The sequence below is a fragment of the Mya arenaria genome, chromosome 17 (genome assembly GCF_026914265.1).
Source record: "Mya arenaria isolate MELC-2E11 chromosome 17, ASM2691426v1".
In the NCBI taxonomy this organism is placed as follows: domain Eukaryota; kingdom Metazoa; phylum Mollusca; class Bivalvia; order Myida; family Myidae; genus Mya; species Mya arenaria.
The window spans coordinates 28,672,497-28,685,133 of record NC_069138.1 but is presented as its reverse complement, the minus strand read 5'-3'; the positions used below and the strand labels follow the sequence as shown (position 1 = coordinate 28,685,133).

Here is a 12,637-nt window from a genome sequence, read left to right as displayed (position 1 = left end):
AAATCAGTTAAAATGTTTCTGAATTATCTACTACGAGCGTATGTATATCTTTGACCGTTTTTCAGAATGGGAAACGGAGAAAACAGGGCATGGGCTGGGACAAACTCCAAAAATTGGTTAGTTCCCTTTGAAAAATAGTGACTACCATAACGCCTGCTATGTGTTGATTGAAATAATCACGTGAAGTCATTCAAAAGTGTTTTTAAAGTTAGGAAACAACGTTGTTTTCTAGAAATGTACATATTGATCGTGTTGAGATTTTTTTTTCAAAATATATTATTAAGCTAGATTCAAGCTAATTCCGTACCTAGTAAAAGTAATCACTCCGTAAGAGATTGGTTTTTCTGATCTCATAAGTTTGACACTATTGTAATAGCGAAGGAAATTATCGTTTATCTGTTAACACAAGTTACAAGTGTGCTTTTAAAGCTATCGTCTATCTATGAAAATAAGTCTGATATTGAAACTGAACATAAACAGAGCAAATTGAAATACAGTGACAAGCTCAGTAGCATAAATACTCAATTCAAATTTAAACACAGTATACCATGAAAATCTAAAGGCTTGTTTTAAGGACCAAGATTTTTAGAGGAAGACTCGACGGCGAGAGAGACAAAACGTCACAGGAGTTGGCATGCATATGTATTTATTATTAAGAGGTTATTACTTTGTCTAGCATTTTAGGGAATGATATTCAAATATGTAAATTGTGCATTCCTGTTGAACACAATTTGTTTTGCTATCATTTAAACGAGGTTAATAGATACACTTTTGGGCTTGTCACTGTAAATTTCAATTGTTTTCTGTACGCTGCCTTCATTTTCATTACATACCATTTACGAAGTCTTCATTAACTGCATACTATCAATATGCAGTTTCATCGCACGTACGTTATGTGTAAGACATATATTGTTTTTCATCACGCACCCCAAGTGATAGTAGCAACGTTATATACATACAGCCCCTCGAACAATTGTGTTCTGATATTGGTAAGATATTTTACTTTCGCATAAAAGGTAAAATATTGTATTGGAATGAACATTCATTTCAGTTGCATAAATAAGTGGCATCGCCTGACAGTATAGAGCACATACAACATTGACATTTAAACAGATGAACTTAATTGAATTGTCGCAAAAGCCTGTGGTTGGGAAATGAAAGAACCAACTCTAGTAAATTAGTGACATACTGCGCAACTTCGTACAACAAGACATTTGATGGAACATGCCATGATGGAAGAGCCATCCCTAGTAAATTAGTGCCATACTGAACAACATCCGTTTCGTAAGATGTAAAATATTAGCAGGATATGGTTTTCAGATTACATTAAGTTAAATGCAGGATACCATTATGCAAGCACGTCAATTTAATAACGTCTGCAACAGTATTCCAGATGTTAAGTCACCAACAAAACTCAATAGAAGTAATAACGATATTGCGATCATAAGAGTATGAGACTGATCCGACTTATATCGGCTACTACACTTTTATTAACAAAATGGACATTTTAAGCCCAAACTCCGACAAACTCCGAGAAGGTAGGGAAATTATTATCACCATCGATATTTTCCAAATTCGCTCGTTTAATCAAATTAAACAAACTGAAGCATGATATAAAACATATGGAAATAATCTTCTCTCTGTTATGAATGATTACCGATTCGCAACCAGGTAGTTAGGTATTCTTATATCAGTTTCCGAATATTATTATCAAAAGTCAGGACTTTTGAGGTCTTAAACAAAATGAAATACTGACCTGGAAATACGGTGACATACAAGTGACATCCGCAACACTTTATTAATATTGTAGCCATAACTAAGTAACTTTTGACCACAATGTTATAATGTGCGCCCACAAGTTACTTAGCTATGGCCACAGGATAAAGTTGAGGATACATAAGAAACATTTATGAGAAGACTTGAAACTTCTTGAGGCTGGATATTATTAGAAATGTACTTGTAGTTTTGTCGGCAAGTTTTTACGTTCCATTCATATTGTTCTATACTTCTCAAATATTTACTTCTACGGTAGATTAATGGGCGCGATTACGATCTGCAGTTCAGTAAAACTGTTTAAGCTGCTCTTGTTTTATTTCAGTATATGAACACATAACTAAGTTTACCTTAAATAACAAAGCAATAGTAAATAGTAAATAAATCGAACAATTAAAGTAAAGAAGTCGAAATGTCGAGGTAATTTCTCGAAATGTAAATACAAAAAGTGAAATTCCGAATTCTTCAAATTGCATTGCTATTACTTAACGAAATATCACAGGACTCATGTATTTAGTTTTTTCTGTGAATAAACTTTCAATAGCTAAAGCATGTTACGTATAAACAGTTTAATATGAGACGAAATATAGTGATCATGCCTTTTCAATGGCATATACACGGATTATTATTGCATTTTCAATTCCAAAGAAAAATAAGTAATTACTTTTCAATTGAATGGCATTATTAAATGGATTTGAATAAATCAGACAAACCATACAATAACTTATTGTTTATTATGTAACAAAACGAAACAACACCAGCAATGCGATTGTCCATAGCATGGCAATATACATATATAGTAAAGAGATTATCAGAGTGGCGTAAATGGTCATGTGGCTTGTGACGTAAAATCCCGGCACCAGTTGAACAAGTTATGCGTATCGAAAGTGAAAATTTTTCGCCGTGCATACACGTACAGTAAAACAAACAGACGTCCCTGACTTGACACATGTTTTGAATGGGCAGAAAAACACCACGCGGTTTTCTGCCACATGCAAGTCTGGGGACTGACACGGAAACTAGCTTGACACATGACTGGCCAGTGAACCAGAGCACTGGCACCTGCATGCAAGCGTACATTTATACACATGACACAACAAGCTTGACACATGTCTGGTCGGTGAACCAAAGCACCGGCACCTGCATGCAAGCGTACTTACACATAGACACGTTTAACACATTTACAGCACGGCGTTACCTAACTAATGCAAATAAATAAGAATTAATTGGAATGCAGTCCCAGCACCACGAGTAAGACAATTGAGCCGAAGTTCCTTTACCCGCAGTTTGGGAGAGCAGACCTTGTATAATAAGTATTGGTTAGAAATCTGGCTAAATTCAGTTTAAAAGATTTGTTATTCGCCTGCCGCCAGAATTTTACGCCACAATAAATTTTCTAAATTTATCCACCAAAATTCTGAATATATATATATTTTTTTAAACCGCGAGATTATGTTAATGTAATTGCGCTTTACGGAGCGTTATTCTATGTGCTTAAGCAGAACATCTCTTAGTGTGTCGATATACATAGCATTGCCCACTGCCGACAGGTGAACGCCGTCGGCCGCGAAGAAACCCGGAGTATCTAAACCTAAATCTATGGATAGCGTGTCGTGTGCGCCTGTCGACCTTACCCAACTGCGCCCGTGGCGATTAACGCGGATTCTCTTTTTATTGATTTGTGATGACGTTAACTGGCGTGGGTTTCGCCATTGAAATCTATTTAGTATATCTACCCAGACTATAACGGCGCTGGAAAATGCGGATCTAAGGTAGCGTATTTCGCGAGTAATTGAGTTAAATATTTTCGTTAGCGGAAACACAGTTAAATCGTTGCCGCCTAGGTGCAAAACTATTATTTTGGGTGGCTCGCACAAAAGGACATTGGATTCTACGGACCTGCGGAAACGTTCCCATCCGATGCCCCCGACGCCCAGCCAGGCGATGGTCCGCGGCAACCGCAGGTTCGGCGAGCCCCTCTCCTGTGCGTACCGTCCCGCGCGCCTGGGTAGCGAGTCGCCCAAAACCCAGATATCTATATTACAGAATTAGACATACCGTGTTACGAGTGAAATAATTATTTAATGTAGGGTTGCGTTGAATTTGTATTTCAGTGCGGGTTTTGTATATTCTATTCGTTAATAAATGTTATTTAATTGTACGAATGTAATGCGTGAGGCCCAGATATCGCCCCTTCTAGCTTACACACGGATATATTTCTTGTATGCTTGGGACGACCAACGACCAAGTTTCATAATGTCTGTCTCTGGTACGCCGCGTATGGCTAGGTCGGTCGCACGGCCGATACGGAAGCTGTGAGTCTTAAAGTTTTGGGTACTGTGGCCGGCTCTCGTTAGACATTTGTTTAAGACAGCGGTTACCTGTTGTCTAGTGACCGGAAGTCCGTTGCTGTGACTAAAGGCTGATGTTCCCGCAGGTTTAAGTGACAGGTACTCTAACATAGCTAATACTGGACATGGGTGTGTTTTTCCCGGGGGAGTTTCAACGTGATCGGTGGACCGTGCTGACTGGTTTTATGTATTCGTAAGGTCACCGACATGAATTGCTCGTTGGTTGTGATGGCTACGTCTTTTCGCTTAATTTGATTGGACGAACCGCTAAGTGTGGTCGCTACCAGTTCGCTGATGCGGAAGAGGCCGAAATAGGCCATTGAGAATATTGCCTTAAAAACCTTAGCTTCGAATTCGTTATAACACACACTAGGCAATGCTGCGATGATTTCGGTCAATATTGATTTTGTGATGGGGCGTCTCGCATCCCGCGAATGTCCTTTAGCTCTCACACAACCTTCGAGTAACCTATTGACCCCAAACATAGAGTGTATGTCCTGAAAGCCGTTTATTTTGTGTATGTAATTTAAACCCGCCACGTAAGTTTTTATTGTATTCGCTGCGCAGTTATTTTCGAAACAGTATGCTATGAACCAAACTAAATAAGGTGCGGGTATCGGCATGTTTTGTTTTAAGTTATATTTCGCGAGGAATGCTTGGAACGCGTTTAACGCTGTGGTATATGTCCTGCGCGTGTTGTCTGCTAAAGAACATCGCAAAAGTGTGTCAGCTCTTTTTTGAAGATTTCCCAAAGATGGGGCGGGATGGGATGGGGTTCCGCGTCCGCTTCCGGTGCTTGCTTTCGGAAACGCGCGATCTGGAAGCGTGAAAGGGCATCGCATATTAAGTTTTTTGAACCAGGTACGTGAGACGCCCTCAAAAGAATATTGAACTGGAGGCATTTCAATGTCAAAACCCGAAGAATATCCATCACTTTATCCGACTTGGCTGAAAATGAGTTTAGGATGTGGACGACACTTATATTATCGCAATTAAATCTTACTTTTTTGTTTCTGAGCCCCTCCCCTCAAATGAAAATAGCAACCATAATAGGGAAAATCTCTAGGACGGTGATATCTTTGAGTAAACCTTCCTTCTCCCATGATTCGGGCCAGCGTGCGCATGCCCAGTGCCCCCGGAAGTAGATGCCAAATCTTAGTCCGTTTCCCCCGGCGCTATCCGTATATAACTCTGCGTCATCGTTTGTTAGCCAGAATTGGTCATGAAATACTGAAATGCCGTTGAATTTTTTAAAGAAATTGAGCCATAATTTTAAGTCTAGCTTAACGGACCTTTTTAAACGGACGTGGTGGAAAGGCTTGGTTAGACCGCATGTTGAGTTAATCAGTCTCCTGCAGAAGGGGCGCCCTAACGGTATCGCACGACAACAAAAATTGAGGGACCCGATCAGTGATTGCATTTCTTTCAAAGTAGTTGATTGTTTGGCCATGATATTTCGGATATACCCCACTATTTTTTCGACTTTTTCCGTCGGTACGCGTACTACCATTTCCCTTGTGTCAAGTTCGAGACCTAGGAAAACTAAGACCTCTGTAGGGCCCTCGGTTTTTTCATGGGCTAAGGGGACTTTTAATTCCTGCATTACTTCTATAAACAACTGGAGTAGGGCGTTAGCCGCTGTTGTGTCTTTGTCCCCGCCTAGAAAGTCATCTAGATAGTGAATTAGCATTCCCGAGTCTGATTTGATTTTTACGCAAAATTCCAGGAAAGTTGAAAAACGCTCAAAAGTCGCACAGCTGATTGAAGCGCCAAAAGGAAGTGTTTTGTCAATGAAATACCGGTCATTAAATTTATAGCCGAGGAGTTCAAAGTCCTCCGGTCGTATCGGTAGCAATTTAAATGCGTTCTTTATGTCGACTTTAAAAATCTTACAATTCCTGCCCAGGGTTTGTATCATTTTGACCGCCTCGTCGAAACTTGTATATTGTACGGATGCGTTTTTCGGATCGATGTGGTCATTTACTGAGGATCCGGCAGGGTAGGATAGGTGATGTATCATTCTGAACTCATTTGGCTCTTTCTTTGGTACCAAGCCTATGGGTGAAACTACAAGGTTTTTGAATGGTTTAACAACAAAAGGACCAGCTAAAATTTCTTTATTAATTTTATCGATTACAATATCTGGCTGTTCTCTGGCTGATTTAAGATTAGTGGCTTCCCTACCCAGGCGAGGGCCCTGGTATTGCAGACTAAACCCGTGTTTAAACCCGTTTTCTAAGAAAATTGCCTCCTGTTCGTCATAGGAAGATAAGTGAATGTGTAATGTAGTCAAATCGATTGGTGAAAGCGCGATGTCCCAAGTATTCGGGTTAGAAATGACGTGGTGTTGCTCCCCTAATGTTGTCATTGAATGAGGTGGGATGGCGCCCGCGAAAGGGCTGGCGCGGGACATTGAAATGTTGTGACGTATGAAATGACTGGGTGCGCTGTGGTACGCGGTTGGATAATGTGCATACTGATGCTGAGTGACCTTGGCCGCAGGAAGAGCAAATGTGCCGAAACCTACAGTTAGGCCACGTGCAGCTGCCCATGTTGAAAAAATGGCACACTCTCGCCATTCTGCTTGGAAAGGTTCCCCTTGGGCTTGGGGCAGGCGTGGCCGCGGCCGGCATTAACATGCATCGCCACCATAAGTCCGTGTTAATATGTGCCCATGATGAGGGTTCGAATGCCTGCCGTAGCCTAAACTGTTCGTCGTAGCTGCGCCACGCCAGCCCGCCCTGGCGTCCCGCGCATTCTCTAATCGTCCACATGTATTGCAGTAGCTCGGATGCTTTAGATGGATTGGCCTGAATGTATATGGACATGTATATAATAAAAGCATCGGTCCATTTCTCGATCGTGCCGATTTTATCCCTACATTCCCTCGGCCTAGAGAGCAACTGGCCTTCCGCCGTCAATTGTAAAGTTGTTCCCGAACAGAAATCGGTAAGTTCGAGCGAACCTTTCAGAAGCAGAGCCAAATTTACGAATTCTCCCCTCCTGATCTGACTTCTAATTAGGTCGGGGACGTGGGCTGCTACGTCGTCGGGGGCTAACCTAATTGGACTAGGTCCCCCCGGCGCGCAAGGCAGATGTGTAATGGGGGCAGGCAGGGGAGGGACGGTGGAGGACGCTGCTACAAGTTCGGGGGTATTCCCCGCTACCGCACCACACCCTATGTTAAACGATGTATTTGTTTCTAACACATTTGATCTTTGAAGAATCTCTTCAAAGTCAACAACGTTTTTATTACCTTTGGACACGTCGTCCAGCGGGCTGCTCAGCTCTTCCTCTGGCTCCGTTTCCGCTTGCCTAGTTTTCCTCCTCTTAACTCCTCTCCTCCGTCCTGGCATTTTCACAAACTTTTAACTTAACTCAAAAACAAATAAATAATATTTTTTCGGTATTTTTCCCACGTGTTACTCCTTCGAAGGTTAGCGAGAAAAGAACGTGCTGGGCTAGTCACGTGGTCAAGTAATCGGATGACCGGAGCGTTCCGCATGTTGATTTCCGGGCAACCACGTGTGTTTACCCGTATCTAGGAAGTATTTCCGAGAAATCGTAGATAAAAAGAGAAAACAATTTATTCCGTCTTAATAAATGAAATTATTTCTATATGTAAATAATTTTTCTTATTTTGTATTTCATGTCAATTACGTCGACGAGATGGAAACTCCACAGAAATTTAAAACCATGGGAAATTCAAGACATTCTTCTTTTAGCTATATCGCTGTGCTGACATTGCTGCACGTACTAGTTGCTTTAAATGAACTCTACAGTTCAGAATTTATCCAAGGGGAAAACACCGTAAGGCCGCATTCCATTAAGATGCCAGATACCTTGGATGTATATCCTGTTGTGGAAGAACGAGAGCGAACAACCGTTGTGACTATTGGTGAAAAGTATTTTAAAATGACAAAAAGGGAACAGCGGAGTAAATGGTTTCGAATGCAACCATGTATTTCATAAAACTAGAATCCATTATTTAAGGAAAATATAGAAAACGTCGGGAGCAATGTACATTCTCTTAACAGGACCGCCGAGACGCATAAGATTAAAATTGATTGTCTATATCAAGAATGTTCAAGTGTTCAGTTTTCATGTTTACAATGGAAACTCATTCAAATTCATTGACCTGTAATGTTATTATTTCCGTATTTCTCATAATAAGGAAATTATCAAAGGGAATAAACGGCAATTTCCCAGGGACGCATGCATTTGGTTTCATAATTTAAGAAGTTACCCGTGAAAGGTAAATCAACCATTATGCATATTGTATTAGATTTGTTTAAAATGTAATATATTTTACACTGCATTTATAAGTTAAACAAGAGACACGTTATGTGAATGCCTGAGAATCTAATGTTCTTCTAATACGCTTGACATCTAATGAAACTATAATTCTTTTAAAAGGCAATGGTCAAGTGCAAACAAAAATCAAACAAGAAAGACATAACACTTTAAGACAAAACCAATAACACAATGCCACACCTCACTTCGAAATACAATGTTGAAAGTAAGAATTAATGAAGGGTTTTAACCGGTCTATTAGCGCTCAAACACACATTTATAGAGAGACTAGGCACAGAATCAAGGTATTCAGAAAATTACAATTCTGTGTTTTGCAGAAAGCTATTGACACACCAACATTTGTGAAACCAAGGATAGTCTATGGCAAACATTTTCATAACAGAGTTGCTAGTTTACGCTACACTCACTCCGTGTGTTCATTTTGTTAACATGAATTTATTCTATCGGTCTGTTTCAGTTGTGTTTTTATTTTATTTTAATATACATACACTATATTAAATGATGGTATTAAAACATCGGGAAGCTTTTGTTAACCAACCAAACCCCTTTTCTTATGACTACACACGTTTGGTTACACATAATGAGCTATCAATATACCATCAATCGATTGTGAAGGAATCGATAATTATCTAAATCATAACTTCAACAGTCAGGGTGCATGTGCGTGATACACTGTGAAAAGTCAATGCCAAGCTGTGTAGCACTAGCCTTGAACGACATTCTCTTGTCCAGTATCTGTAACACTATGAACACCCTTTATCGGTTGGCTCTAGTTATCCATCTGCAACACTGCAACTATGTGAACGCATTATAGCACCAGCATTAACCAGTATTCTCCTGCCAAGGATCTGCAACACTGTCAAGGAATTGTGCCACCAGCCTAAATCGGTAAGCTTTTGTAAACTATCTGCAACACAGTGAACGCCTTAGCTCCAACTGTAAGCAACTTTCTAGTATCTGCAACTAGTCTTTAATCCCACCGAATGACATGCAAATAAAAACGTAACTGTTAGAGTAAACCTAAAAACTACAGATTCAGGTTAGTGCCAACAAGTAACACCAACGTGTCAATTGTACATGTGATGAAATTTTATTGATTTTAATTTATGGAATATATTCGACTATACATCTGTTTCATAATGTTATTGTTTTAAACAAATAATTGGCTTTATTTGGACAATTGTTTAAGTAATAGGAAATACCAAAGCCTATAAGAGCAGACCAATTATTAGAAGAGAAATTAACAGCAGTAAAATGATATGAAAGTTCACATCGAAAAACACAACAAACCATACAACCTCTATCAATAGCGTTTACTACGTCAACAACAACGATTGCAGATATTTATAACAGCCGTCTGTTTGCCGAGCTGAGATCATTCTTAAAGTTTAAGTTTCGATATTATGTCTTGTTGATCATGCGTTTATGGATTGTTCATAGTATTTTCAGGTGTATTTGTCAATTTAAAACGGAAATTATTGTTTTTCTCACGATCTTAGTGGGAAAACGAAAATTGAAAAGTGTTTGTTTTGCTGGATTTATGATGTACTTAAAACACGTTAACAGTTACTGTATACGTAGATAATTTGAAACAAAAAGCAATTTACGATATTACTCTGAAACAATTTCAACAAGTGGCACTTCAATCGTCCCCAATGGACAATTAATAGATAAACCATTATGATTTGTGTTCATAAAATTTTCTGATTTAAAGGTTTTCTGATAAAGCTGTTAAAATGGGTTTGAAACCACTTCTTATGAACAAAATATTTCATTTCAAGCACCATCTCTGTTGAACACATTGCATACAAGGACATCGGGCACTGTCTATACATGTATATATACATGCTTATATTCCAATGTTCGATTGCAAGCAATTAGTCCTTTATTTCTTATAGTAACATTGACTCATATATGTGCTACACATTTGTCAGTTTTTGTTAAGTTCCAACATCCATGAACAATTATTTGAACTATTTAAAGCACACTGTGTCATATTTCATATTTTTTTCAAAATGCCATTTGGTATGGTTTAATAGTAATAAACTCTATACGTTATATTACTTTTCATAAATATACGTATACATATTGTTCATCATAATCGATTAGTTATTTGTTATACCTTTAGCATATTGTTTGGATTAACTTATTGTTCATCCCTATGCATTACCAATATAGTTTCACAAACTATGTCTCTCGATAACTATATTCAAACTATATGCTTTAAGCACGATAGGAGCATTGTTGCATGTAATAGAAATTATTATATGCAATACAACATACAGTGAAAATGATAATTAAGAATTTAACCTCAAAAACGTTAATTGAAGAAAATAAAATTAACACATGCTATCGAAGTACAGTGAAATTGCGTTCCCTCAAACAAGCGGTCGTTCGAGAACCGGCGTTCCCTCGAGGTCGGAGCTTGGTCCCGAACTTTTTTCCTTCTTTTTTCATATAAAATATACCCACGCTGCATCGAAACCTAATTATGTCGAGCAGTCAAGCAATATCCTCGGTCCCAAGTACACAAATCTTGCACAAAACCTTATGGCTCCCTCGAGGATATAATTTCACACTTTTTCCCGAACGCGTGTTCCAAAATAAACAAACAATTGCTAGGTGTTAAAATTTTCGCAAGTAGTAAAAATTGCAATGACAGTTGAAAGGCAATTTGATAAGGTGTGAAAAAAATGTTTTTCACTGTTAACGCATGACCAATATAAGTTGATATGGGCATTTGAGATGCTAACTATGACAATTGAAAATCTGGTCGTTCGAAACATCGGTTACCTCGAGGTTTTGGCTCTGTCCCTGGCGACCTCGAGCAATCGCAGTTTCACTGTATTAGATTATGAGAGTTTGCCACACTTATAATGGGAAACAGGGTGCCCGAGATCCGTTTTGTATGTTTTATTTGTTCAGATAATTGAATTGCCCTGATATGAAAGTGTTACCAATTTTGCGTTTGAGGTTGAGTCAGTTCTCCACATATTATCCTAATAGAGTATGTAACTAATGAGAACATGCCAATCGGTAACACATTCTGAAAACATTACCGGTTAACATCCACAAACGGAAACTGTGTTAATCAAGCAAGCATGCGTTGATAATCTCTGAGAACGGTTTGACCTATATTGACAATGTTATTTTGCAAACAAAAGAGAAAAAGATCCGTGATATTTTCACCACACTCAGTCGGGGTTTTGTCTGGCGGACAGTTATTCCTGGACACTTGAAAAGTTTAATGTACGTATATGGAGATTATGTTGTATAGGTTACTCATGTGAAGATTCAGATTTGATTTGTGGTTGTCTTGGTTCAAGGTCAATATCAATTAGTGATGAAAAGATTATCGAGTACAATCGATAAATCGTCGCTGACAATGCTATGTCGGCGACAATCGATAGTGGTTGTCCAAAATAGATGTCGTTAATGTTACTTCCGGTAACTACATTTGTTTGTTTTGTCTACAAAAATGCGATGAATGTAAACACTTTTGCTTAAAAACTTACAAACTCTCCCATAATTACAAACTGCTTTAATTGTTAATATATATCATAAAACCTTCTTCATTAACCTGTTTCTATGGTGTAGTGGGTCCGGTCTTACCTGCAAATACCAGGAATCCCGGCTCGATGCATTCTGTTTTGAAACCTGTTTTGATATCGTCTGTATTTAATTATTTATTTTTTTTTTGTGAAAGTTTTATGAAATTAATATATTCTAATAAAATATTCAATATAACAGGTTATTGAATGCTAAGCTGGTTCACAAATATTTAATATGCTTTTACCCAGATAAAATGCTAAGATAACTTACTTGATGCGGTGTGCATTATTTTGCAATTGATGTGCAATTATGTATTGTGTTGTTATGTTTTTTCGTTAGGTTATTAAAGACAGAAAATATTACGGAAATTTAATTACTGTTGAAAAAAGCATTACTATAGCATCACACGTTCTGATTCCAGGTTTAACCACTTAAATGATCATGATGTACTATGTATACAGAATATATTCCTTACTGATATTATGAACTTTCGATTATTGTCCGATAGTAAATCGAAATGCTTGGTCCGAATCGATTCGATTATCGATAGCAATAGAGTCCGATTTTCAAACACTAATATCAATGTTAAAACACATTGTTGAAAGTTTTACGCGTCGTTTGGACTCATCTCAGTCGAAGATTGTATC

At 38.4% G+C, this 12,637-nt stretch overlaps 1 protein-coding gene across 1 annotated transcript; it reads right to left on the bottom strand.

Moving 5' to 3' along the window:
- Positions 1 to 6,454: 6,454 nt before the first annotated feature.
- On the bottom strand, positions 6,455 to 7,714 carry LOC128223342 (uncharacterized). The gene has a single exon (XM_052932620.1). It carries the CDS (start codon positions 7,478 to 7,480, stop codon positions 6,455 to 6,457), a length of 1,026 nt encoding a protein of 341 aa, XP_052788580.1. The 5' UTR covers positions 7,481 to 7,714.
- Positions 7,715 to 12,637: the final 4,923 nt, after the last annotated feature.

Bases quoted from the DNA above. Each gene is read 5' to 3' on its own strand.
- LOC128223342 (XM_052932620.1), bottom strand. From the start codon at position 7,480: ATGCCAGGACGGAGGAGAGGAGTTAAGAGGAGGAAAACTAGGCAAGCG.